Source organism: Sphaerulina musiva (genome assembly GCF_000320565.1).
Source record: "Sphaerulina musiva SO2202 unplaced genomic scaffold SEPMUscaffold_3, whole genome shotgun sequence".
NCBI lineage: Eukaryota > Fungi > Ascomycota > Dothideomycetes > Mycosphaerellales > Mycosphaerellaceae > Sphaerulina > Sphaerulina musiva.
In genome coordinates, this window is record NW_016017385.1 from 1,573,863 (window position 1) to 1,600,018 (window position 26,156).

General features: G+C 53.3%; 10 protein-coding genes across 10 annotated transcripts; 7 read left to right on the plus strand and 3 right to left on the minus strand.

Moving 5' to 3' along the window:
- Nucleotides 1-60: 60 nt before the first annotated feature.
- Nucleotides 61-3,577, minus strand: SEPMUDRAFT_148202 (uncharacterized protein). The gene is made up of 4 exons (XM_016904771.1): nt 3,229-3,577; nt 1,961-3,180; nt 358-1,801; nt 61-244 (listed from the first exon to the last, which is right to left on the minus strand). Exons 1-3 carry the CDS (start codon nt 3,244-3,246, stop codon nt 1,078-1,080), a joined length of 1,962 nt encoding a protein of 653 aa, XP_016762628.1. The 5' UTR covers nt 3,247-3,577; the 3' UTR covers nt 61-244; nt 358-1,077.
- On the plus strand, nt 117-994 carry SEPMUDRAFT_115775 (thioredoxin-like protein; the record flags this gene model as incomplete). Its single annotated transcript, XM_016901198.1, has 2 exons — nt 117-244; nt 358-994. 2 exons carry the CDS (start codon nt 117-119, stop codon nt 992-994), a joined length of 765 nt encoding a protein of 254 aa, XP_016762629.1.
- Nucleotides 3,578-4,080: 503 nt separating the features above from the next.
- SEPMUDRAFT_148203 (ribosomal protein L15e) lies at nt 4,081-5,398 on the plus strand. Its single transcript, XM_016904772.1, has 4 exons — nt 4,081-4,134; nt 4,293-4,379; nt 4,483-4,639; nt 4,696-5,398. The coding sequence occupies exons 2-4, from the start codon at nt 4,293-4,295 to the stop codon at nt 5,061-5,063; spliced, it is 612 nt and encodes a 203-aa protein (XP_016762630.1). The 5' UTR covers nt 4,081-4,134; the 3' UTR covers nt 5,064-5,398.
- A 526-nt stretch (nt 5,399-5,924) lies between these two features.
- SEPMUDRAFT_148204 (HECT-domain-containing protein) lies at nt 5,925-9,942 on the plus strand. Its single transcript, XM_016904773.1, has one exon. The coding sequence runs from the start codon at nt 5,984-5,986 to the stop codon at nt 9,827-9,829; it is 3,846 nt and encodes a 1,281-aa protein (XP_016762631.1). The 5' UTR covers nt 5,925-5,983; the 3' UTR covers nt 9,830-9,942.
- A 960-nt stretch (nt 9,943-10,902) lies between these two features.
- Nucleotides 10,903-12,707, plus strand: SEPMUDRAFT_148205 (uncharacterized protein). The gene is made up of 2 exons (XM_016904774.1): nt 10,903-11,951; nt 12,005-12,707. The coding sequence occupies exons 1-2, from the start codon at nt 11,438-11,440 to the stop codon at nt 12,361-12,363; spliced, it is 873 nt and encodes a 290-aa protein (XP_016762632.1). The 5' UTR covers nt 10,903-11,437; the 3' UTR covers nt 12,364-12,707.
- A 1,287-nt stretch (nt 12,708-13,994) lies between these two features.
- Nucleotides 13,995-19,699, plus strand: SEPMUDRAFT_62936 (MFS general substrate transporter; the record flags this gene model as incomplete). Its single annotated transcript, XM_016909617.1, has 6 exons — nt 13,995-14,590; nt 14,741-15,069; nt 15,123-16,670; nt 17,009-17,138; nt 17,513-17,969; nt 18,030-19,699. Exons 1-6 carry the CDS (start codon nt 14,459-14,461, stop codon nt 19,697-19,699), a joined length of 4,266 nt encoding a protein of 1,421 aa, XP_016762633.1. The 5' UTR covers nt 13,995-14,458.
- Nucleotides 19,700-20,102: 403 nt separating this feature from the next.
- Nucleotides 20,103-21,199, minus strand: SEPMUDRAFT_162608 (carbon-nitrogen hydrolase; the record flags this gene model as incomplete). The annotated part of the gene is made up of 1 exon (XM_016908010.1): nt 20,103-21,199. The coding sequence occupies one exon, from the start codon at nt 21,197-21,199 to the stop codon at nt 20,126-20,128; it is 1,074 nt and encodes a 357-aa protein (XP_016762634.1). The 3' UTR covers nt 20,103-20,125.
- Nucleotides 21,200-21,696: 497 nt separating this feature from the next.
- On the plus strand, nt 21,697-23,359 carry SEPMUDRAFT_82836 (D-hydantoinase; the record flags this gene model as incomplete). Its single annotated transcript, XM_016910319.1, has 2 exons — nt 21,697-21,732; nt 21,790-23,359. 2 exons carry the CDS (start codon nt 21,697-21,699, stop codon nt 23,263-23,265), a joined length of 1,512 nt encoding a protein of 503 aa, XP_016762635.1. The 3' UTR covers nt 23,266-23,359.
- A 233-nt stretch (nt 23,360-23,592) lies between these two features.
- Nucleotides 23,593-25,935, plus strand: SEPMUDRAFT_124666 (pseudouridine synthase). The gene is made up of 2 exons (XM_016901930.1): nt 23,593-25,467; nt 25,556-25,935. Exon 1 carries the CDS (start codon nt 23,689-23,691, stop codon nt 25,327-25,329), a length of 1,641 nt encoding a protein of 546 aa, XP_016762636.1. The 5' UTR covers nt 23,593-23,688; the 3' UTR covers nt 25,330-25,467; nt 25,556-25,935.
- On the minus strand, nt 23,595-26,143 carry SEPMUDRAFT_162610 (uncharacterized protein; the record flags this gene model as incomplete). Its single annotated transcript, XM_016908011.1, has 2 exons — nt 23,595-25,467; nt 25,556-26,143. 2 exons carry the CDS (start codon nt 26,141-26,143, stop codon nt 25,387-25,389), a joined length of 669 nt encoding a protein of 222 aa, XP_016762637.1. The 3' UTR covers nt 23,595-25,386.
- Nucleotides 26,144-26,156: the final 13 nt, after the last annotated feature.

The window sequence follows — 26,156 nt, forward strand, 5'->3', positions numbered from 1 at the left end:
TTGCGTGACGGGTGGCGTTTTGCACTTTCCAGGTTGAGAAAATACCTACAAGCACAGGTACGCCAATTCTCCTATTGCAGCACATAACCGCTCGGGGCAATACCTATTCAATCACCATGGCATCGATCTTGGCACGCGGCGCTCTGCGCGCAACTCGACTATCTGCCACCCATGGCAGCTTCGCCAGCCGACAGGCATCCCCGATCTTCAAGAGATTTCTGAGCACCCCTGCAGAGCAGCCAAGGTGAGTGAACATGAGCGAGCATGTGTGCATGTGACAGAAAACGCTCGCTTCTTGTGAGACTAGGAGGTACTGTGCTGTGCTTTCGACACTAGCATACTGACTCGTCCTCTCAGGCTGCGTCTCGGTTCCGTCGCCCCCAACTTCCAAGCCCAAACCACTCACGGGGACATCGACTTCCACAACTTCATCGAAGGCAAATGGACCATCCTCTTCTCTCATCCCGCAGATTTCACTCCCGTCTGCACGACCGAGCTCGGGGCATTCGCGAAGCTCAAGGATGAGTTTAAAAAGCGCGATGTCAAAATGATTGGTCTCTCCGCCAATGGATTAGACTCCCATGCCGAATGGGTCAAAGACATCAACGAGCTCTCCTCCACTCAGCTGTCGTTTCCCATCATCGCGGATGCGGATCGCAAAGTCGCGTTTCTCTACGATATGGTTGATCAGCGGGATTTGGACGCTTCGGAAACGGGCATCGTGTTCACGATTCGCTCAGTGTTTATCATTGATCCGAATAAGAAGATTCGCTTGACCATGATGTATCCTGCTTCGACCGGACGCAACACCAGCGAGGTCTTGAGGGTCATTGATAGTCTGCAGACGGGTGACAAGAAGGGAGTCACCACTCCGATCGACTGGCAAGTGGGAGACGATGTCATTGTCCCACCCAGTATGAGCACTGCCGATGCGAAGCAGAAGTTTGGGCAGGTCCGAGAGGTCAAACCGTATCTGAGATACACACAGATCTAGACGACCAAGGTCTTGTTGCTATTGTTGTTGTTGTTACATTAGAAATGTACAAAATAGAATCACTGTCGATATCTCATATCTGCTCAAGGATTGATGATGCTGCTGATGTTCATGCTGTTGTTCCTGTACTTTTTGGTCTTTTCATCGACCTGGACACGTCCCTTCCACAAACCCTTGGGATATGCCCCGGCCATCAGACCAGTACTGAGAGGAGCATTCTCCTCCATCGTGACTCTGGGGCCAGGTCCCCCTTCTTGGACCTTTTTCAACCACCCAGGTTCTCGGTTTCGCCGCATTTCTGCCATGCGCTCTAGCCAAAACATGGGGACATGTGCACCATGGGGTGGTCCACCTTCCGGCAGAAGCTCTTCGTGCATGGCAAAGTCCCCTCGAAGCGTGGCCGCAACGCCCTCGGCCCACTTTAGTCCGACGATCCTCGAGATATGCTCCATACGACCTATGATCCACATGGCCTGTGCGAGAGCTGCCGACGTACTCGCTTCCTGGCTGGGAGTCATGTCCTGCAATGCCGTGCTCCACAGACCAGGTCCGATCCTCTCGAGAGCGCACGTTCCTGCGAAGAACAGCGGCCATATGGAAGAATATGCGGTGATGAGAATGTGCTTCGAATTATTGGTCGGGCCGTGACCGAGTTGAGAGGGAATGCCCATGCATATCTCGTCCGTCATCTGCCGACGTACACTTTTGAGGTAACTCAGTTGCCTCTCTTTCTGCTCTGGGCTGAGTGCAAGCCTTCGAATCAGGAACTCTTGTGTCCTGGTGACCATGATGCGGACGTTTCGATACCTGCAAAAAGTTCGTCTCACATAAGCATGTTTCTCAAGAGGTCGGTCAAGGCTGAGTAATTTCTGTCTTTGAGCTTGAGAGTCTGACTCAGACCAGAAAGCCAGAGCAACGCATCAAGACCAGAACATGTGATGCCTTTCAGCGGGTGCTTCTACTTACGTGCCCCACACACTAGCTGTAGGATGACCATTGTAGATGTGGCATTGGCCGTTCCAGACCTCAGGGCTATCTGGGACCTCGACTTGGCGATACTGCCAGAAAGGGTTCGTCTTCATCAGCTCGGCGGCCCATTGTGACATTCGCATCTCGATGTCGCTTGCTGTAGCAATTGCATCGTTATACGATACTTTTCGGACCCGTAACTCGTATCGAAGTTGCGCAAACTCGAAGGTCAACATTGTGAGCTCGTCGGCAGGTCCGATCCATTGCAGCTCATCGGACAACCTGCGAAGGTCATCTTCCCAGTCAATTAAGAATGCTGGCGGTTCGAGGTCATCCCAGATACAACGAATGAGGAATTGAGCTCGATTCTCGCGAAAGAGCATTCGCCCAAACGCAGAGTTGAATTGAGCCTTGCCACGCAACTTGAGAAGCTGCGTTGCGCCTTGAATATGCGCCTTCCAAGATGCAATGCTCTCCTTGCTGTCGCAGGTGATATTCTCAAAGTAACCCAGCATTGCGACTGCGATGAGGCTCTCATCACTCTTACATTGCCGCGGATCACGCAGCGCCTTGTTGAGCAGCGTCAGAGCTTGGGCGTACAACATCCTCGAATAACTGCGGCCCATCTGCACGCCGTGGACATTGTCCAACGCCGCTAAGCCACAGGCTTTCATTGCAAACCCTAGCAACGGATTTAATTCTGCTCTCTTCTCATAATTTCGAAGTACGGACCAATGTCCATTGTCTGAAGTGAAATTCGAGAAGAAGTAGTTGCTTCCAAGATCTTCTGGTGTGGGTTTCATCGTGAACGTGAGGAACGTACCGCCCGGAGCATTTATCTCGACGGCCTCTGTAGCATCGAGATCCACCAGGGTAGGTCTACTGCGCTTATGGGAAAGCGAATCAGCGGCACTACTTGGCGGCAATGAGATCTCGCTTGTGGCTGTACTTGACCCAGGCGTTTCAGGCGTACTTTTGCCATGCAAAGAAGTTGCTCGAACGACTGGCGCTGCTACAGGCGATTTGGAGGAACCGGATGCTCGTGGGCCTTGTTTATTTGCTTTAAGTATGACGGCTGCGCTTTCGTCCTGTATCTGGAGCTGGCTGACATCGCGGTAGCCGCCGCATGCTTTCTTGAGCTTGATACATCGCAAGCATGGACTTCCCAGAGAACACTTCTTCTTGGCTTTGCGGCAATTCTCACAACCCGCTGAAGGCTATGGCACGGTCAGCTTGCAAATGCTACGAAGGCGAGCGTGTTATACCTTCCCGCGGTAGACCATCGAGATCAAACATGTAGAGTCTGCTGGCTTGGCACAAGAAATGAAGTCCTGCTGGCGTCGTGCAGGCTTCCGGCTTCGCCAAAGGTATTATGTAGGCAGCAGTGCGGCACAAAAGCTGAGTGGGCGGGGACTTGGCATGCAATCGGAAGCGTCGATGAAGGACATCACCTTAGCGGCATGTGATGTTCAGAAGATGCAATGAAGGCAATGCGTCATTGGGAAGCAGCAGATGTAGTGTCCGTCTGGTGTGGGCGCATATGAGTTGGTGATAGTCGCCCGGAGAGATCTGATTGATGCGACCGTAGGCGGTAGGTAGGTATGAGGCGGTAGAGAAACGAGGAGGAGGTGGAGGGTTTGAGGATGGAGTGCCCCTCGTGGAACAGGCTGTGCTATGAACCACCACTAGGAGGTAGGAGGTAGGAGGTACCTAACTTTGGTAGAATCTGGCCCAGTCCAGGCGCTGGCGTTCCGGACGGCGAGCGATGGCGATTCTAGGCGGGGTCACCACCTGCTTGTGTCATTCGTTTGTTGCGCCAGCGGAGGATGGGGGATGGACAGAAGAAGAAACAAACTAGGTACCTATGTTCGAATATAATGAAGATACTGGCTACTAAGGTAATGGAGTGATGCACGTAATAATAGAAAGGGGCTACATGTACATATGTGCCGCAACGTGCAAGCATAGCGTGATCGTCCTTCTACTGAGGTGCAAGCGGTGTGCGCATGTCCCGTCACGTCGTCGCGGAGATGATGCCAAGTCGGAAGAGTCCGCAGAGCCTCTCTCGCACACTCGCTTCGATTTGCTGACTGGAAAACTTCCCAAGACGACGACAAGGCACGAAGCCACGAACACCCAGCACCACCCGCCAATACCACCACACCGTCAAGGTACGACACACCGAGTAGGGGATCAGAAGAAGGACATTGGCAGTCGGAAAGGATAATTGCGACACAATGGCACTTTGAACGAGCCTCCTACAAATACCCATCCTTTGGAGGGACAGTAAAAGCCTGGCGCAGAATCAGTCGCTAACTACTGTGCACAGATGGGTGCCCACAAGTATCTCGAGGAGCTGCAAAAGAAGAAGCAGAGCGATGTCATGCGCTTCTTGCTTCGCGTTCGCTGCTGGGAGGTACGATGCACAACCCCATGAGCGGCATATGGCATATTCTTCACCGAATGTGCTTGTGTCTTGAGCGTACTCGTTGAACATTGCTGAGAGTACATCAATCTAGCTCCGCCAGTTGAACGTCATCCACCGCGCTTCCCGCCCATCGCGCCCCGACAAGGCTCGTCGTCTCGGATACAAGGCCAAGCAGGGCTATGTCATCTACCGCGTGCGTGTCCGCCGTGGAGGCCGCAAGAGGCCTGCACCAAAGGGTGCCACTTACGGTATGAAAGGGCGTCAGAACATGCGCAAGTAGGCGGGAGACTGATTAGTTATACAGGCAAGCCTACCAACCAGGGAATCAACCAGCTGAAGTACCAGCGCTCGCTGAAGTCGACTGCTGAGGAGCGTGTCGGCCGCCGTGCTGCCAACTTGCGCGTGCTCAACAGCTACTGGGTCAACCAGGACAGCACCTACAAGTACTACGAGGTCATCCTCGTGGACCCACAGCACAAGGCCATCCGCCGCGATGCCCGCATCAACTGGATCGTCAACCCAGTGCACAAGCACCGCGAGTCTCGTGGTCTCACTGCCACTGGCAAGAAGAGCAGAGGACTCAACAAAGGCCATCGCTACAACAACACCACCAGCGGTCGTCGCCACACCTGGAAGCGCCAGAACACCCTTTCTCTGTGGCGCTACCGATAGAGGAGAGGTTGATGAGGTGGGAGCATTGCTGGTCATGTTGCAGCGACTGTGTTCTGGAGTTGCGTTGGTCTGGAGATGTCTTCTATGCAGAGGAAAATGGGTGTGGTCCATATCGTGGGCGCGCTTCATGGTCAAATAGTCATCAGATGAGCTTATGGCCGAAGATGGAACGAAAAAATGCCCAAGCGCTTCCACACGAATTTCACGAGTTTCCTAGCTCCCTCGAATGTCCCTCGTGTTTGACGCTTCCACATCTGGCAATCTGCTCTCTTTTGTATATATCCCTTATGCTTCAATGTCAACAGCCATTGCAATGGAGCGTTGCTGCTATCGCTGACCATGTGCTGCCATTCACGTTGCACGTAACATAACGGGTGCTCCGGCTCCTCAAACGGTCAAACCGACGTGTGGACGTGTAGGTAGTCTGAAACAGAACGGGCAGCTTTGAGTTCACGGGAGGTTCAGGGCATCGCTTCGTATCGACCACAGACTTATTCTTGGCAACTCAGAGGCTACATCCTTTGCATTGCACAGACACAATGTTAATAGTGCGGTCGAGCGATGATTGCGCTGGGCGGGCTTGGACGCCTCCTCTTCTCTTGCAATTTCTCTTGCCACTCCGAGGACGCCGTAGTTGCCACAGTACGCCCTCGACCGACCGACACAGTCAGTAGTGGTCCCTCCTCGAACTACATGTAAGGTACCTCCGTGCCGAAGCAGGAGCCCTTTGCCATCGATGACAGCTTGGGCCGCCCTGCTAAGTTAGTCACGACGAACCTGGAGCTTCCAATTCAGATTCAGGCACATGTACCGCTCGCGTGTCGCTGAGAGGTCGACTCGGGTACTGTGTGTCCACGACTTCTCGCCCTCTGCGTCGCGAAGGCGCGCTGCAACGTCTAAGGTAGGCGGGGGGATGCACCATGCCGTCGACGTGGTCGTCCCGCTTGCTCTCTGCAGCAGGAAGCAGCTCAGCTGTGCCGTCATCAGCCTCCGGGCCCTCGAACTCCAACCACCCGTACAGTCGCAATAAGTCCCTACCGCGACCACCAAACGACTTCCTCGAGCCTCCGACGCTGTCTCCCACGCGCCCACATGCACAGGCCCCGCGCCAGCATGCTCACAGTCGCTCCGCGAGCCACCCGCTGCCTAAGTTGTTTGGTCGAAAGAAGAGCACTGGGGCCTTTCACGACACCGATGTGCCTCTCGACGACGAGTTAGTACCTGTATTGGACGAAGCGCCGCCGAGCAAGCCTACACGAGTGATCTCAAGCAAGAGAAACCAGGTGGATGAAGATGGCAAGGCCACACGAGTATGCATGTGTTGCGACAGCAAATGCAAGGTACCCTCGGCGCTGCTGAGGTTCCGCTGCCTATGCTGTCTGACCATCAATGATCTCCAGCCCGCAGAACAGCGGCCTGCAGAGGACAAGGGCAGATCTCGCCCTCACCCCACAACTACCGAGCCAGCACGACCTCTGCCAACTGCCGCTCCAGTCCCAATCTCGTTCGAAGAAACGCGGGCGATCATCGACAGATGTGTGCTTACATATCTCGAGGCGCGATGTCGTCGGCGGACGGGCGATGCTACAGGTACACAGCGACCACCGTCTCCAACGGAGAATGTGCTCGGTCGTGACCAACTCTCAGCTGCTCTCGCTTCCAACTCTCCCGCCCAAGAAATAAAGGCATACGAATTTGCAGATACGCCGGTTTCGAAGCCCCTGCCAGGCAACTCCCAGAAAACAATTGCAACTCCTTTGCCCAAGGCTACCATCCGCGACTATGCCGACTTCGAGCAATTTAGCGGCTCTCGAATAGAAACGCCTCCTGAGCAATATCCCTCTGCACATAGTGGACCTGGACCACCGAGGCTGACTCCCCGGAAGCCAGTGCCGATACCAGCGAGACCAGATCGCAGGCCGCCTCCTCCGCCTGTGCAGACGCCGAATAGGCGGCCGTCAAACAACCTATTAGCACCTACGAACGGAATTCTGACCCCTGGTGAACGAAACAACTCCCCCAGACAGCAACAAAGCCCCCGCCCCACAACCGGAGAAGTGGAGCAGCGGCGCGAATATGATCGCGTCAAAACCATTTTTAGGCCACTCGAGGACTACCTTGTCACCAGCTTTGGTGATTTTCAGTGCCTAAATGGCTCGTTCAGCACCACGCGGCCAAGTATAAATGGTCGCACGCGCAGTGAAAGCGAGATCAAGGTCCCATCTCGGGAGGCGGCGACCGACAACTGGAACTCCAGCCCAATGGACGGCCTGTCAGAATTGGATGCGAAGACATTATTGCTAGGAGATATTGGGGAGAATGGTAGTTGGTGGACTGGCCGACTGGCGAGCAAAGAGACTGACAAGGCAGTGCGACGCAAGAGAGTTGGCGAGGGGTCACGCAAACTGGTCAGCGCAAGATCGCCGAATATCAATTGGGTGGAGCTTGCGTCTTGGTACGGCGCGATACACTCTGCGGGTCAAGAGTGGCAGACACTGGGAGATAGCGTTCAACGCGAGAGTCCGGAACTCTACGATACTTGCCTAGGGAATGAGATGAACAAGAAAGAGATTGAAGAGGATCTGTCTGACGCTAGAGAACATGCTATCAGGACGTTACTGAAGATCACAGAGAACATGCTCAAAAGGCCTACTCGACCGTTGAAGGAGCCTGAAGATTTGAGATGGCTGCTTATCATGCTCGCAAATCCGTCATTGTATCCGTCGACGAAGCCACAACGTACACGATCCGGTCGTAGCCGGGGTCTCGACCGCTCTACATCCGACAGGTTTGCTGGGAAAGCACCATCAAGTCCTGTCAAGCCGGCCCATGGAAAATCGCCTGGTCGCACTGGCAGCCAGCACAACGGGCTGCTCAAGCGTATCTTTGGCCTCCTGGCGCACTCGCCGGAAAGCTGCCATCGGCATCTGATCTCCTGGTACTCGCGCTTCGACGAAGAGCTCTTTGTCAAGCATGTGGATTTGGTAGCCAGTTTTGTCACCTACAGAATCGATCGCCGGTCCGGGAGACCTCGCGGTAAGAGTGGAGTTGCTGAGGCTGGTACAACACATGAGCTTTCAGGGAGGTCCAGGAATACCACGGCACAGTTGCATGCCGCGCTGGGATTTGGCGGATCTATGAACAAAGGTCAGAATGAAACCAAGGAGGAGCCCGACTGGACGGGAGACTGGCAGGTCAAAGCTGCGGCACGAATGATGTCGATCCTTTTCGCAGCCAACAACATTTGGCAAGGGAAGCGCCGGGACCCCGGCTTTGCCCATATCAACACCCACCTGGATGGCGGCGAGCTCTCGCCAGCAGCGAAGGCGAAACGTAGTGGCCAGCTACTGCATACTTCGAGCTTCTATAACACTCTTCTCGATTACCTCGATATGGTCGAGGACTTCAAGGAGTGGGAGAAGAAGCGAGAGAAATTCACCTTCTGCCAATACCCCCTCTTCATTTCCATCGGCACCAAAATCAAGATATTGGAGTTCGATGCTCAACGACAGATGGCACTGAAGGCACGAGAAGCTTATTTCGATCAGATATTCCGCTCTCAAAGGAGTGATGGTCACTTTCACTTGCGCGTCCGGCGGGATTGCATCGTCGAGGACAGTCTGCGACAGATTAGCGAAGCAGTCGGCTCAGGGCAAGAAGATCTCAAAAAGGGTATGCGGGTCCACTTCGCAGGTGAAGAGGGTGTTGATGCGGGAGGACCACGCAAGGAATGGTTTCTCATGCTTGTTCGTGATATTTTTGATCCCAACCACGGAATGTTTGTGTATGACGACGACTCGAACACTTGCTACTTCAACCCAAGCTCGTTCGAAACATCGGACCAATATCACCTAGTTGGTGTGCTGCTGGGGCTCGCTATTTACAACAGCACCATCTTAGATGTTGCTCTTCCACCCTTCGCCTTCCGGAAGCTGCTCGCGGCGGCGCCAGCTTCCATCACAGGAACTTCGAACCACAACGTCTCCTCGCTGACCGGTACCAAGGGACAAATGACATATACGCTCCAAGATCTTGCCGAATTCCGGCCCTCTCTGGCAGCTGGTCTTCAACAGCTCCTTGACTATGACGGCGATGTTCAAGAGACTTACTGCCGAGATTTTGTTGCCTCGATCGAGCGTTATGGCACCATACAAAGTGTCCCTCTCGTCCCCAACGGCGAGAATATTGCAGTGACGAATACGAATCGCCGCGAGTTTGTCGACGCATACGTGCGGTATATGCTGGACACTGCCGTAGCTCGCCAGTTTGAGCCCTTCAAGCGGGGGTTCTTCACCGTGTGTGCTGGAAATGCATTATCCCTCTTTCGTGCTGAAGAGATTGAGCTACTTATTCGCGGTAGCGATGAAGCTCTTGATGTCGATTCTCTGCGTGCAGTTGCGCAGTATGAGAACTGGAGACATTTCCAGCCCCCTCATCCACTCATTCTGAATCCAGCAGAAGAAGCACCTGTGATTGGGTGGTTTTGGGAGCTGTTTCGTGAAGCTTCTCCCGACAAGCAGAGAAAGCTCTTGACCTTCATTACGGGGTCTGATCGGATACCAGCAGTGGGCGCAACGAGCTTGATATTGCGGATACAGGCTGGCGGTGATGGTTGGGGCGGCGGAGGTCGAGACGAACGGGAGAGGTTTCCGGTGGCGCGGACATGTTTTAATATGTTGGTACTTTGGAGATATGACTATCGGGAACAACTCGAGGAGAAGCTCTGGAGGGCTGTTGACGAGAGTGAGGGCTTTGGCTTGAAGTGAAGCGGTACACCCCTAATGCACAATGGTCTGGACTGGATACAGGCCAGCATTCATTACAGCTACCATACCTAGAATCATGTACGAAACGAGAGTCGAGAATCTATGGTGATGAACAGGTTCTGTTGCTGTTCTGTTTGTCTGCAAGCTAATATGTCCCTTGCGAACATGTACCTTCAGGTACATGTAAGTACATGTACCTAGCAGGATTCTTCCAAAGACGGACCGATGTAGCTGGAGATGGCGTTGGTCACGGCCGCCAAGCAAAAAGGAGCGTTTTGACTTTGGTCGATGCGCCATTGCCACGTGGGCTTGTAGGAGGTAGCTACCTACCTTTTATATACCACGGTTGACGGTTTCCACCTTTGTACGCCTAATGCCAAGTAAACCAAGAGCAGAATAGGGGTCTCGTGCCGAGACACCAAGCAATCTGTCCCAAAATTCTCTGCCTCGTCAGCCTATGACAAGTCCTCTCCGCCTCCACTCTGTCTCATTTCGCCTGCGAGTGGAGGAGACAGCGACATCCGCTTTATGTGCGCCAATCTGACTGTGGCTGAAACGCCAGCCCCGACTCCGCACGGTGAGCACTGTGTGTACCTACTGCGATCCTGTGATATCAGGAAGAGAGCGAGATGGGCGCAACGCTGATGCGTGTGAAGTGCTGTGAGCACACCGGCGCTATGGCGATGGCGAGTAGATGTCAAGCGCGTTTCTCGACCTGCACACGACGGCGGAGACGGTCACACACCTCCTGTGATGGATAAATGGTTCCAGGATTTTCCAGCCTCAGAACCGGTCGCGGCCCCCGCGTGGAAGTCTTGGAAAGCAGTCCGCTCGGCCTTCGCGAAGTTTTCCCCCCATGGCGGTGGAACCCTCCCATGTACTATTGATCCAGTCCGATGGCCGGTGGACACTCTAGAGACTCTGTCGCATGTCGGAACGCGCAATCGCTGAAGAAGCCGATGATCGTGCATCGTGCGCGTCCGTGGAGCAGCATCAAAGCGCATTCGTGGGTATGCGATAAGGTACAGTACTACTGCTTCATACCTTACCTCCTACATTTACATTACTTGTCGAAGCTTGGACATGCGTCATGTTGTCGGACGTCGGGGTGGGTGGCAGTGACCATGTTTCGCGGGAGACACTACCAAGTACAGGTATGTACTACTGAGAGATCGTCTGTCCCACAGGTTGACTTCTAGCGCACCAAGGAGCTGCGGCGTCGGGTGCCTCCTCCTTGCGTTTGCTGATAACTTGCCCGCTACCTACATGTACCTCTACCTGTACTTACCTACCTCAGCCTGAGCCTGAGTTCTACGCTGCGACATCACCTGCCCGTGTCCGTCATTACTACCTGATTTCCATTCACTACCTTACCTCCTCCCTTGGGTACTACATGTACCTCCTCTTTCTCTCTCATACACACACACATACTCGCTCGCTCCTGCATCTACACGTTCGTTGATTCATACCTTAGTAAAGCTTAACTCCAGTCTTGGATCTATACTCAAGGTACCACTGAAGGTACCTTACTTACCTCCTAGCTCTTGATTGTCGACGACTCAGCTGAGCCCGCCATCGAACAAGCAAAGCCACACCAACACACGCGCCATGGCATTTCAATCATATACTCCCAAGCCCGTCACCGACATCTTCACACACGACACCGACATCAATCGTCGAGAATGTCGACGAGTAGTGCCCATGAGAGTTCTGGCTCTGGGACTCGGACGCACAGGCACAGCGTCACTTCGAACTGCACTACAGGAACTCGGCTTCAGCGACTGCTACCACATGATGTCTGCCAGCGTGGAGAACCCTCCTGACTGTCTCATGTGGTCAGACGCTCTTGCTGCAAAGTACGACGGCAAGGGCGTGTTTGGACGCGAGCAATGGGATCAACTGTTCGGTCATTGCCAAGCGGTATGCGACTGGCCTGCCGTCGCCTTTGCAAAAGAGCTCATCGAGGCATACCCCGATGCCAAGGTGCTCGTCACTACTCGCGATGTGGACAGCTGGCACGCGTCCACCATGAAGACTGTCCACTGGCGAGCAACCGAGCCAGAGCTCAAGTTCGTTTCGAAATTCGATTGGGGAGCTGGTCTCTACCAACCTATGCTATCGAGTATGTCGTGACACCATCGGCGCTTCGCCATCTTCATGCTAACAAGTGCGCAGAGTTCTGGACAGAGTTCTGGGAGGGCGATTTCGAGAAGAACGGCAAGCGACGATTCCGGGAATACTACGAAGAGATTCGTTCGCTTGTGCCCAAAGAGCAACTACTGGAGTACAAGATGGGCGAAGGCTGGAAGCCTTTGTGCGAGTTTCTCGAAGTTCCCATTCCGGAGGGCAAAAAGTTCCCCCGTACGAATGACACTGACGGCTTTGTGGATCGCTGCCGGAGGAGGAATCGCATGCAAATGATGAATGTGTTGTTTCGCGCAACCGTGGTGGGAGGTTCGCTGGCAGCGATTGTCTTCAGTGCCAGCATGACCATACGACGGCTCTTCGGCGGCCGTGGCGGTCTGCTGTCGTGAGAATTGGTGTCGACGAGAACAGAGGATTCACATGAAGCCAGTACTGAAATTACTTTGTTGAGGGCGTTCTGCGGGAATTGCTGGTCACCAGGGATAGATGCATGGGATGGTGCATAGGAGTAGAACTGATGCACTTGGGAAGCATAGACCACGGAGAATGGGTTCGAGACCACCCCCATAGGAGAAATTGTGCACATATGTACCTGGTATGGTTGCAGAGAGCTATATGGCACAATGTCTTGCCGCACATCGACAGTCCGGCGCCTAGCATGCAAGAAGTCTCAATTTGAGATTTCCAGTCAATTAGTATTATTAACTACATGTATTGAGCGCCAACAATCGACAATGTCAATCGAAGTTCAGACACGGACCTGAATCATCTGTGAGGAGCCTTTCCTATTCTGTGGATGATGCCGTGAATGGGCCGGATGCATGATGTCGAGCAAAATATTGGGTGTGGAGAATAGGTGACGACGCACTTGGCCGGAGAATATGAGCAAGGACAGGCCTGCATGGGCTGACGCAGGACGCAGGTCCGACGACAAGTTCCCCCCTCGACCACATATACCCGATTCGATGATGGATCAGCGCTTTCGAAACATGAGGTGTCGGCGGACGAGACGCTGCCAAAGTGCGAGGCGCAAGGCTGAATTAGGAATGTGAGATGTGGACGGGAGTGTGGAGCTTTCTTTCTTTCTTTTTTTATTCCTTGTTTTTTAGCGCTCGAGTCGGCGTCGCAAGCAAAAGAGTTGTCACAGCAGTCCAGTCCCAGTCCAGTGGAGGACAGAGACAGCAGCGGTCCCGTCGCTCTCACTCGCTCACTCGCTCACCCCACGACCCACACACTTTGTCACTCGGTGCTGTCACTCACTCTCTGTCATTTTTGTGCACTGTGTCTGAAACGAGATGGAGAAATTGGAGAGCATTCGACACTCTTTCATACTTTTCTTCAGATTAATTGACTGGAACGTGTGGAAAGTTCGCAGCCTTCTTTCTGCTTTTGCTTTTGCTTCTGCTTTTTATTTATTTTGATTTTCTTTTTCATACATTTGTCACGAGTCATTTATTGATCGGTTCATGACGTTCGGGTCACTCTGCCGACGCATGCACACGCACGACGCACGACGTCCACGTCAGTTGCCGTGTGGTCTGTTGTTTTTTGCCTACCTACTCATCCATGACAGTACCGTAGGTCGTTCTACCTCCTAGTACGCGTAGGTACAGGTATGTAGATACAATAGGTACGACATGTATCGTCATCGGCAGCAGGTTCCGTTCGGCAGCGTGCAGAGAAGCTTAGCTCAAGTTAGCAAACTACTGGCGTGGGCTGGCCTGGCCAAGTGCAGCAAGCAAAGCGTGAAACCATAGCCTCGGAGCGCTGCATGTCAGTAAGAGAACTAAAAGTCGTAGGCCAGGTACTAGTGTGGGCATGAGAGTTTGTGTCGTTGCTTGAGATGCAAAGGCACTGGGCAGTCCGATCCCACACCACACCACACCACACCCAGTCACCCACCTGGGCCACTTCTGCCTCATTGCCACGCGCCACGCTTAAACCCATTACCATGATCGCGCCTGCCCTGTTCCTGCCCTGCTCCTGCCTCTGTCTTGCCGATGGCAGTAGCAGGTACCTGTACCTCCTAGTCCCATAGGTCAGGTACCTTACCTCATAGGAGGGTAGGTACATGTAGTACTCTGCCCTCCAGCTCTCTCCCATGATGGAACCTTCCATCGACCACTCGGCTGTCGTCGTCACTCCCTCTCTCTCTTTCACTTTCTTTCACTCTCCCTCTCCGCTCCGCCCGCCCGTCCGCCCGCCTGCCTGCCTGTCTGCCCGCCTGCTCGTCCGTCTGGTGCTCGGCAGCGTGATCCGATCATTATTTCATGATTCTTCAACTTCTGTGCGTGACCGGGCCATCTTCGTCCGTCCAGCGCCTCCTTCTTTAAAAGACTTCAGACCAGGTTTTGCTCCCTGAGTGCTGGCTACTACCAAGCATGAAGTGTCGATAACAACGCACTGCCGCCCACACAGCTTCCTGCTCCTACCACTTACTGTTCGCCTCGTTGCCCTTCGGTACTTCTACTGCCAGCCGATCGGATGCGCCTCTCGCTCGCTCGCTCGCCCTTTGGGGGGACTCTATGGCTCTCGTCAGTCTTCTCGCTGCTGTTCTCACCGCAAGTCACGGCGGACTTGAATAACGACACATCGCCGACACATCAATTCAAGTCGGTAAGTGGTAGTACCTACTAGGTACTCTTGGAGACTTGGAGACTTGTCGTCGAACTATATGGGAATGCGCCATGCAAGGAGGGAGGAGCCAGGAGCTTGGCATTGCCTTTCCCTTGTTGGGACACAACTCGCTAATTCTTGCAAACACAGAGGCCCGACCTTCATGCTCCCATCATCAACTTTTCCATTCTACAGCCGGAAAAGCTCGTCCCCGGCTACATCTTCTTTGCGCCATATCGTAACATCGATGCAGGGCCGTATATCTACGATAATGCCGGCGAGCTGGTCTGGTCGGGCGCTGGGGAGCTGGGGCCCATGACGGCACATACGCCGCGAGTCTGTCAGTACAAGGGCACAGATCATCTATGCTTCTTCACGGGAGAGCAGCACCAAGGCTTTGCGCGTGGACATGGAGTTATCATGGACCAACACTACCGTGTAGTGAAGCAGGTCGATAGCTCAGGTGCCGGCGCCAGTAGGTACGTCCCATGCCTGCAACCTATCAATGAGACATCTGACCTGACAGTCGTAGCGATATGCATGAGTTCAAAATAACGCCCTATTCGAAGGGGACCACTGCTCTAATGACAGTCTATCAGCCCCGGCAGTACGATCTCACGGTGAATCCACGATTTAATGTGCGAAAAGGAATGGGATGGATCGTCGAAGGTGTATTTCAAGAGGTTGAGATTGACACGGGCAAAGTAGTCTTCGAGTGGCGCTCGCTCAACCATGTCGACCCCGAAGACGCATGCACATTACCTGGCACAACCGACACGAGCGGCACTGGGCTGGACGAGCAGGAGCCCTGGGACTACTTCCACCTCAATTCCATTGACAAGAATGAGAAGGGCGACTATTTGTTGTCGGCGAGGCACACTAGCGCCATCTACAAGGTCTCGGGTCGGGATGGCAGCATTCTCTGGCAATTAGGAGGGACTCGGAGCCACTTCGAACTGATTAATTTCAACTTCTCTTACCAACATCACGCCAGGTGGATCTCAGAGAACAGCACGCACACGGTGTTCTCGTTCTACGACAATGCGAGCAACAACTACGCAGCGACCGGCACGTTCTCTCGCGGTTACGTGATTGAAATAGATCATACTGCCAAGAAATCAACCGTGGTCAAAGAGTTTGGCGCTCCTGAGCCAGAAGGTGGACTGCTTTCAACGTCTCAGGGTAATATGCAACTACTGCCGAATGGAGGAGTTCATATCGGCTGGGGCGAGCATGCATATTTCTCTGAGCATTTGCCGAATGGTGAGGCCACCATGTATGCACACGTGGCCGAGCGAGAATCTAACGTGATGATTTACCGCTCCAACAAATACAATTGGACAGCTCAGCCCGTGACGAAACCTGCCTTGTGGACGTACAGCAGGACAGGAAAGGAGCAAATGGGATTCTGGGCGTCGTGGAACGGTGCTACAGAAATCAAAAGCTGGAGGTTCTACACTGGCGCATCTGCGCGGGGTCCGTGGAAGTTGGCAGGGAATGTGTTCAAAACGGGGTTCGAAACCGAGCATCACATCGATCAGTATGCAGCTTGGACATATGCTGAAGCCGTCGATGTTGAAGGCCGAGCAATGGAGACGAGTGCCATCACCAAAACGTTCGTCCCGAGTGAAGCGTTGAGGCCGCATTGCAGTGACCGAGGATGCGATTATGCCGAACGAGTGCCGCCCGAAGAGGAAACTCCATACGAGGCAGCCATCAAGACGGATGAGGCACTACTGTCGACGAATCGCGGCTATGACACGAGTGACTACTATCACCCCTTGCCGGTAGGGGCATTGGTCGATCATGGCAAGTCAGACAGCGACGACAGCTATCAAGGCAGAAACGACACCAAGACATCGGCTGCTGTTGGAGCAGGCGCAATCCTGGGGGCACTCATTGTTTGGGTATGCTGGTATCTTCACCAAAGCGGTATTTTCGAGCGACCGAGAGATGTTTTGGCAGGCAGCTTTCTGGGATCGAGACTGGGTCTTACAAAGTACACCAGGATACAGAGCAAAGACGTCGAAGGGTCCGAATATGGGGCAAGCGTGAACAGTCGAAGGTCCTCGTCGGGATGGTCTTAGCCTTGAGGCGTGTAGTCGTACTCATCACGACAGGTGTACAGGTTTTTGTTTTGGGAAGTCATGGGGCGGGCGGTGGGTATAGCACGTCCACAATAGCATTTCAGCATCTGCATATATAGGTACAGTACCATAACCCAGTCTGGATCAGCCATTGTGTGCTTCCATCTAGCAAAAAGGCATTTACGCCATCATGAGCACTATTGTAGCAGTGATGCCACACGTGAAGTCGCCGGTATTCTCGCAGCAGACTCCCCGCCTGGCTTGTAAGAAAGATGCGGCGCGCATAATAGACGGGGCATCCCGCCAACCGCGTCTGACGATGTTGTCACAGCGGACGGCGCTCGTTTATCCCCCGTACCTCCGTCACTTATCTGAGTTGTCTCCTTAGTGAGCTCCTAGGTGGTACTAGCCTCCTCAGGATATGTGAAGTGACACAGATGTCGCGGCGCCGGCTCGGGAGGGTGGGCCGTGTGGGTGCTTGGTCACCTTGGTGGGGCGTGTATTGCGTACAAGCATCTTGGCGGCGTACGCATTCTGCAACGGTGTTTGATGGTGATCAGATGCTTCTAGTGCTGGTGCGGATGCTGATACTGCATGTTGCCGATGGCTTCGTCTACAGTGTGCCCGTCCTGTGATGGAAATTGCCCTACTCTATGTAGCAGATTGTAGTATCATGAGTCTGTCTCTCTCGACTCTATCTACTTACCTCCTACTGCAGGTGAAATGTACCTTACTACTACATAACTCACTCCCCAAGATACCTGTACCTGGTACCGACCTGAGCTCCTACTGGGAGGTAGGTATATCTTGGCTATTATTCTTAGACTTCACCTAGAACCACCTCGGTCACCTCGGTGCTGGGCATGTATGCCTGTCTGCCATGGCCCATCAACGCAGCAGCAGCACTACTTCTACTAGCCACGGTCACGACCAGCGAGCGCGGCAACGCAACAGTCTCGTTCTAGCATCGACGGGCGGTACAGGAGGTACAGGAGGTACAGGAGGCACAGGAGGTACAGGAGGTAGTCTTCACAACACGAGTACCTCCACTACTTCTACCACTGCACCTGCCACTGCCAAGCATCACGAATCCCCGCCCGACTCGGCCCAGAAAATCCTTCGCTTCCTAGACACCACGCCCGCCTCCACGCCCACGCCCGCGCCCCCGATATCTGCTGCTGCTGCCTCGCTATCTACCGAACCATGGCCCCGACGACAGTCGCAGTCGCAATCGCTCAACGGTGCCGAAGAGGTGCACGACCTGCCATCCCCCATGCCGCCGAAGCCTGCTCGTGCCCTTTCGACTTCGTCCGCCGAGCGGGCACATCCTCTGCCTGCGCTGCCATCCTCAGATAATGCGGTGCCAACATGGTCCAACATGCCCAACAAAGGCCAACTGGCCATACTCGCCGCTTCACGATTCGTCGACTTCTTCCAAATGGCAGCCTTGCAGACCTACATGGTGCACCAGCTGAAGAGCTTCGATCCAGAGCTGTCTGACGTCGTCATCTCACATCAGGCAGGCGTGCTGCAAGGTGCTTTCACTGCCGCGCAAATCGTCACCAGCATCCTGTGGGGACGAGCAGCAGACCAGCCGGCGTTGGGGAGGAAGACCGTGCTGCAGATCGGCCTCGTCGGCACGGGACTGGGCTGCATTGGTGTCGGCTTCAGCAGGACATATGGACAAGCAGTGTTCTGGAGATTGATGAGTGGCGCCATCAATGGCACCGTGGGGTCTGCGAGGACAATGGTGGCAGAGATCACGCCGAAGCCATGGCACCCACGCGCATTTTTGCTGTTGCCCGCTGCCTTCAACGTTGCGAACGTCGCAGGACCCATTGTGGCAGGACTATTGGTGGATCCTGTCATCAACTTGCCTGGTATGTTTGGCTCGGGAGGCGTATTCGGTGGAGATGCAGGTGTCGTATGGATGAAGGCATATCCTTATGCAGCCGCGAACTTGATGAGCACAGTGCTGCTATTCGCTGAGGCCGCGCTGGTGCACTTCTTCCTCACCGAAACGCTGAAAGGCGAGCGTAGAGTAGGCCTCGCTTCATTCGACCCGATTGCGTTGGTGCGGCATATTTATCAACAGACTGTTTTGCTGAAGAATCAGGGATATACGGCATTACAACAATCACAGAGAGAAGGTCTGCTTTCCAAAGGCGAACGGAACTCGTTGGAAATGGACAGACTCACATCGACAGGAGATAAAATGACACCACGACAGGCACCGAGATTGGCTTTCCGCAGGATATGGACGCCGAATGTCCTCTGGACACTTCTCAGTATAGCGATTTTTGACTTTCACATGGGCGCGTTCGCCAATCTTTGGATTCTGTTCCTCGCCACACCCAGGCAATTCAATCCGCAGGGCGATGATGCAGCGCTCGAACCACGAAGCGCATTCAAGTTCGCTTCAGGGCTGGCGTTTCCTCCCCCCACGATCGGTTTTGCTATGGCCATCATTGGCTTCATTGGCGTGACTTTGCAATTTTTACTATACCCCTGGGCCAATGCGAGATTTGGCTTGATGCGCTGCTTTCGAATGTCTTTATTCCTCTTCCCGATGGCGTACTACCTGGCACCGTATCTGGCTCTTCTACCATCTGTCAGCGCGCCGCCTGCTCCCGCAAGTGGTGCCACAATCTGGATGGGAATCAGTTTCGTTGTGTTTCTGCAGGTGGCAGCTCGCACTTTTGCTTTGCCGGCTTCGATCATCCTGCTGAACAACAGTTCGCCGCACCCGAGCGTTCTGGCTACGATACACGGGATAGGGAATGCCTGCTCAGCCACGTTCCGTACCATAGGTCCCATGCTGGCGGGTTATTGGTATGGTATGTGGACCGAGCGCGGCATTGTAGGCATGGCGTGGTGGATTGTTGCCACCGTTGCCGCCTGTGGCTGTATCGCGAGCTTCAAGGTGCGGAATGGTAGCGGGCATGAGATCTTCCTACCTGGCGAAGAGGGCGATCTCAAAGAAGCTGAAGCAGGGTCTGGAAGGAGTGGAGATGGAAGGTAAAAAAAAGTCATGTATAGTTGTACCATCTATTCAATTCGCCATTGTTCCTCATCACTCTGTCATCCCTGCAGGCTGTTGTTGTTGTCCTTTAGCCTTTTTCACACAGAACCTATCCCGTAACGCATCCGCTGGCTTTCGTGCGTGATCGGCGGTGCTACCATCTCGGACAGATCTCAAGTAGTAGGTACAGTAGTAGCGGTTTCCGTGGTATCCCGCCCCATACCCCAGCATGAAGCTGCGCTGCTCTACAAATGCTTTGCTGTTTAGATGAGTATGGTCAATATGTAGAAGAAGAAGGAGGAGGAGGAGGAGGAGGAGGAGGAAGAAGAAGAAGAAGAAGAGGATCTGCTAATGTATTGCGTAGTCATGGGAGAGCGCCGACGAAGCTTGAATGACTGGTGTTGAGAGATGCTATGGCTACATTCTTCAGGAGAGTAGAGGTGGCTCTATCACGCCCGTCTGCTCGGTAATCAAGGAGTATGCCTCCACTCTTCTATGTCGAGCATAATCAAAAGTCTTTTCTTTCCCTTTCCTGCACTCGGCCAAATCAATCTCTGCAATAACGAGCTCATCCGCCTTAGTCTTGGCTTCAGCGACAACGTGGCCTTCGGGGCTGACAATGGCACTTCCCCCGATGAGATCGTATTTGCCATCGTCCACACCGCACCGGGCCGATGAGATGGAGAAGCAAGCATGCATGTAGCTGTTGGCTTGCTGGACGAGTCTCGAATGGAACAAGGCTTCCTTCTCTTGCTCGTCGGGCGTCATGTCATTTCCAGTGCCCCAGAGATGCGACATGTGAGAGCCCGTATTGTATCCAAACATCAAAATCTCTGCTCCTTGTAGAGTATACACTCGCCATGCCTCGGGCCAACGACGATCGTTACAGATCATCATACCCATAATCGGGTCGCCTTTCCCATCTGCTCGCTCAGCCTTTTCCTTTCCCTCCTCCTCCTCCTTCTTCTCGAGCATAGACATTTTCCTCGCGTCTGGAACCAGGCCCGGCGCACGAAAAGCCTTGAAGCCCAAATCACCAGGCTTAAAATACCGCTTCTCCAACTGATTCGTTGCTTCCGGGTCTTCAAACGGCTCGACTCTGCCCGGCAAATGAATTTTTCTGTATTTGCTAATCACCTTGCCTTCCGAAGCGGAATAATACACAGAGGTATTGTATCCCGTTCCGTCGGGCGTGCGCTCTGCATATCCAATGCAAATGTCAATGCCACGTACTTGTGCTTCGTCGAAGAGAGGTTTGATATCTTTCGATTGCGTAATGTCTTCGCCATGTTCGAAGTACTGGTCTAGTTCTGCTTGGGATTGGATGAAGTGGCGTGGGAAGAAGGTGGTCAGAGTGCATTCGGGATAGACTAGCAGTTGGACTTTTTTCTCGGCTGCTTCTTGTAGTAGTTTGATGAGTCTCTGGACCGTCTCTGGCTTGGATGCGTCTTTGTGGACTGCGCCGACTTGGGCAGCTGCGACTGTGATTCTCCTCGACATGGTGTGTGATGGAGAAAAATAGTTCTTGTTGAATGAATGAATGCTTTCTGGTGCGGAGATCAATTGAATTCTCCACGCGTTGTGCTGCTGTGAAAAGTCACCACCATTATACTTCACCTTCGCCAACCCATTGGCCCCGTTATATCACGGGCAACAGAATCTCGTCTTGGCACTGGTAGTCTATAGCTAGCATGTAATGAAATGTTCACTACAGCTTGGCCGCATGTTCCCCCTATCTTGCCCGATAACACGTATCATAGGCGGCCAATGGCTCGGCGGAAGCATCGATGGCTCTACGGGCGGAAGTATCCCCAGCGGCAAGGAAGGAGACGTCCGCATCTGTAGACACAGTGTTCCAGGAGAAGTATAAGTTGAATGTATTGTGAAGAGAAGCGAGCGAGAATTGAGCTTTGCAATATTATTTATTCACTTGCAAAAAAAAGTCTCCCCTTGTAGCAATCCTTGCACATGTGGTCCGGGATTGCTTGGCATTCAATATGGAATTTGACCTGATAGTGAGGAACGGCATAATTGTGAGTTGCAAGACCACGCAGATGTTTTTGAAGGAATTGTGCTGATGTGTTTTGCAGGTTACGGCAAGCGAAGTTCTGCCAGCAGGCCTGGAGATCGGAGTGAGCAATGGCAAGATTTCATGCATGGGTACGAGCTTGCCTGCTTCACCAGGCACGACAATCATCGATGCAGAAGGCGCATATATCACACCTGGCGGCGTCGATAGTCATGTGCATTTGGCACAGAAGAACTCGCCAACAGGCGATACTTGGGAGACAGGTTCACGCTCGGCCATAGCTGGAGGCACGACCACAATTCTCGCGTTCGCCTCCCAACCCAAATCCGAGACAAGTTTATGGCCAACGCTGGAAGACTACAAATTGAAATCTACAGATCAAAGCTACTGCGACTATGGTTTCCACTTCATCCTCACGAATCCTACGCCCGAAATTCTCCGGAATGAGCTGCCAGTGCTTGCTGAGAAGGAGGGCATCACCTCGGTCAAATTGTACATGACATATGAAGCCATGAGAGTCAATGATCGGGAAATCTTGGAGATTCTGTTCGCATGCAAGTCTCTTGGTATGACAACTATGATCCATGCGGAATCGAATGATATCATTAGCATGATCATCGAAGGTCTGGAGAGAAACAAGAACACCGATCCATTCTTCCATGCGATTGCGCGGCCCAGGATTGCAGAAGATGAAGCATCTTATCGAGCCATTTCTCTAGCTGAACTAGCAGACGCTCCCATGCTGATAGTGCACATGAGTAGCGATATCGCTGTGGCGCATGTGCGAGATGCGCAGACACGATTACTTCCCATTCATGCAGAGACTTGCCCGCACTATCTCTTCCTGCTGTCAGAAAAGATCAAAGGCGAACCGCATGATCACTTTTCGGGAGCGAAACACGTCTGTTCCCCTCCGTTGAGGCACGACGTCAAGGATCTGGAAGGACTCTGGCAGAATATTGCGAATGGAACTTTTACAACCTTCTCCTCAGATCATGCTCCTAGCAAGTATGATCATCCGGGAGGTAAGCGACTCGGCATCGTCGATGGCGTGGCCAAATTCTCCAAGATTCCCAATGGCCTCCCTGGAGTCGAGACGAGACTGGCATTACTGTTTGGCCAGACACCAGCTTGTCAGGAGCCCGAGCACGCACGACTGAGTCTGCCCAGGTTCGTCCAGCTTACGTCGACCAACCCTGCGAAGTTGTATGGTCTCGATGGGGTCAAGGGCAGCATCGCTCCCGGATACGATGCGGATCTTGTTATATGGCACCCAGGGAAGTCCGGCGCAGTGACAATTTCACAAGATCAAATGCACCATGACATTGACTATACGCCGTTCGAGGGCATTAATGTCGGAAACTGGCCGAGATATACCATCCTTCGTGGTCAAGTAGTGTGGGATCAGTCAACAGGCATCGTCGGAGGGAAGCAATATGGCCAATATTTGAGGCGCGGAAAGGGCCAGGTGCTCGCAGGGAGAACGGGGAATATTCCTCGTGGCATGGTGGAAGACGAGCGAAAGTACTGGGTGTAGAGCCTCCTCTCGCATCACTTGTGTTCTGTCAGGTAAGGTAGGCATGAAAATCCCTACGACGGGCCTTTTCGAGTCCAAGTATAGTCGCAGATAGCATTGTGCTAGCGATTTCTTCTTCCGAGACCGCCTGTGAAGTGAATGACGACGTGTGTGGTAGTAGAAAAGAAGGCGAAGTCGAGCAAAGGTGAAGAAAGAAGATACGCCGTGATGTCGGCTCAGCTTCCGATGTCTCTCCACCTCCACATTGAATTCTTCCCACTCATAGGCAGTTTTCTATGACTCTGCTATCGAAGTGGTCAGTCAAGCATGAGGCGTGGGCCTGTCTTATTCCTGTCGCGCTGTTACAAAGCTGAAGTTCGAATTACTCCCTCGAAGAAGGCCTTTCACGTCTCAACCGTGTGCTACCGTAGCAAGTACCCGGCCATGGACACAGACTATGCCTCGTGGTCGAATGCCGACCTGGTGCAGCGGGTCAGCGAGCTCGAAGCACAACTGCGGACACAGAACGCGAACCATGCCGTCAATGGCTCCTCGGCACCTCTGAAGAGGAAGCCCAGGAAGGAGCCCAAAAAATTTGATGCGAGCCGATACCACACACGACTGATCGCGCTGAAGTTCGCGTACTTGGGCGCCAACTACAACGGCTTCGAACACCACGCGAACAACACGACACCTTTGCCGACTATCGAAGAAGAGCTGTGGAGGGCGATGCGCAAGGTCAAGCTGATCTTTCCCGAGCAGAAACCTGGTCAAAGCGAAGAAGATGTCTGCTGGGATGGCATTGAATACAGCAAATGTGGGAGAACAGATCGCGGAGTCAGCGCGTTCGGCCAAGTCATCGGCGTGCGAGTGCGCAGTGCGAGAATAAAGGAAAAGAAACAAGTGCTGCCAAACGAAGTGAGCGCTGGCGCAGAGAGTCAAGGCGCTGATACTATCATGCCAGATGTGAGCCAGGACGCCAATGCCGCTGCAGCGCCGCCAGCAGAGAAGGAGTTTGACCCCATCAGAGACGAGCTACCCTACATTCAACTCATCAATCGCGTCCTTCCACCCGATATTCGCATCCTAGCATGGTGTCCCGAGCCTGGTGATGGCTTTTCTGCACGTTTCAACTGCAAAGAGCGAAGGTATCGGTATTTCTTCACCAATCCTGCCTATGCTCCTCTGCCTGGCGGCAAGCCGTGGGAGAATGGCAAGCCCGGGGAAGGATTCCTCGACATTGAAGCGATGAATGTTGCAGCCAAAAAGTACGAAGGTCTGCATGACTTCCGTAATCTCTGCAAAGTAGATCCAAGCAAGCAGATCACGAATTGGGAGCGGAGGATATTTCATGCTGGAATACATGAAGTAGGCCCGCATTCATCTGCTGCGGTAAGTAATGGCGATACGCCAAAGCTTTACTATTTCGAAGTCCGTGGCAGTGCATTCCTATGGCACCAGGTTCGTCATCTCGTTGCCATTCTCTTCCTGGTTGGCCAAGGTCACGAGCAACCAAGTGTTGTTGATGACCTGCTCAATGTCCAAAAGACGCCAGGAAAGCCTCATTATGAGATGGCCAGCGATGTTCCGCTCGTGCTCTGGGACTGTATCTTCCCGAGTGTCGAGGAGCTATCGACCTCCGATCACGCAGGCAATGATCAAAGCATGGCAGGCGGCTACCATGATGCCATGAGGTGGATATACATTGGCGATGAAGATGGAGGTCGAGAGCAGAACAAAAGATCGTCCACGGGTGTTGAAGACGGCAAGCATGGGCGTAACGGTATCATGGACGATCTTTGGGGCCTCTGGCGCAAGCGCAAGATGGACGAAGTGCTGGCATGGAATCTGATGGGAGTGGTGTCGGCACAGGGCCAGCAGCCTCTGTCGGATCAGATACCGCCTCCATCTGCTGAAAGAAGTGCCCGTGTCTTTGATGGCAGTGCCGTGCCGCGTACAGTGGGCACGTATACGCCAATTGCGCAGCGTGAGCAGATGGAGACGCCTGATGTTGTAAATGCGCGTTACGCAGCACGCAAGGGCCTAGTCGCAAAGCCTCTACGTGATGAGGATGCAGACGAATAGGTAGTTCCATGTACAGTGCTCGTGCAATCCATAGCCAGTAGAACGAAAGCTCTCTCCTCATCCAGATTTAGGCTCGTATAGGCAAGCTCGTGCACCTCTCCAGACTTGCTCCAATATTTCTCGTCGTGGTAAGATACTCTACAGAGTTTTCGATGAGCGTTAGAGCGATAGATACATCACAAAACCATGTGACAACACACAACCACAAAGAAAGAGGTAGACTGACCGGAAACACCACCACCACATCCTCCTCCCCTTCAATGACAATACTCAAATAATACGTCACCTTGAACCCCTCAAACGACTCATGAATAAAAATATCCTGAATCGCCTTGGTCGGTATGAATCTCGTCGAGCTCGTCCAGAGGTAATTGGGACTACTCGTCGTCGTCTGCACTCCCAAGCCTCGAATCACCAAGAGCGATTCTCGAGTATGCGTTTTGCGGAAGATGAACCAGAAGGTTACGAGAATGGAAACCAGACGCCATGGTCGGGGGATGGTGGTTGATAGGAAATGACCGAGGGCGCTGTTGGATATCGCTTGTGATGCGTTTTGGAGGGTGTTGTTGTGGTTGTTATCTACCACTGGGGTGTGGTTTGCAGTGTCGTTGTCGTTGTTGTGGTCGTTGTTCTTGTTGTTGGTAAAAGTCTGATGGTATTCGAGGAGGAGGCAGGTTAGGACAAGTAGGCCTGCGATGATTCGGATTAGGAGAGAGATGGAGGTTGCGAGACGGGATGCTAGGGTCTTGTTTTGAGAGCGCGTGGAAACTGTGTAGAGGACTGTACTCGGAGTCGGTCGCTTCGTGATGAGCATCTTGATATGTTAG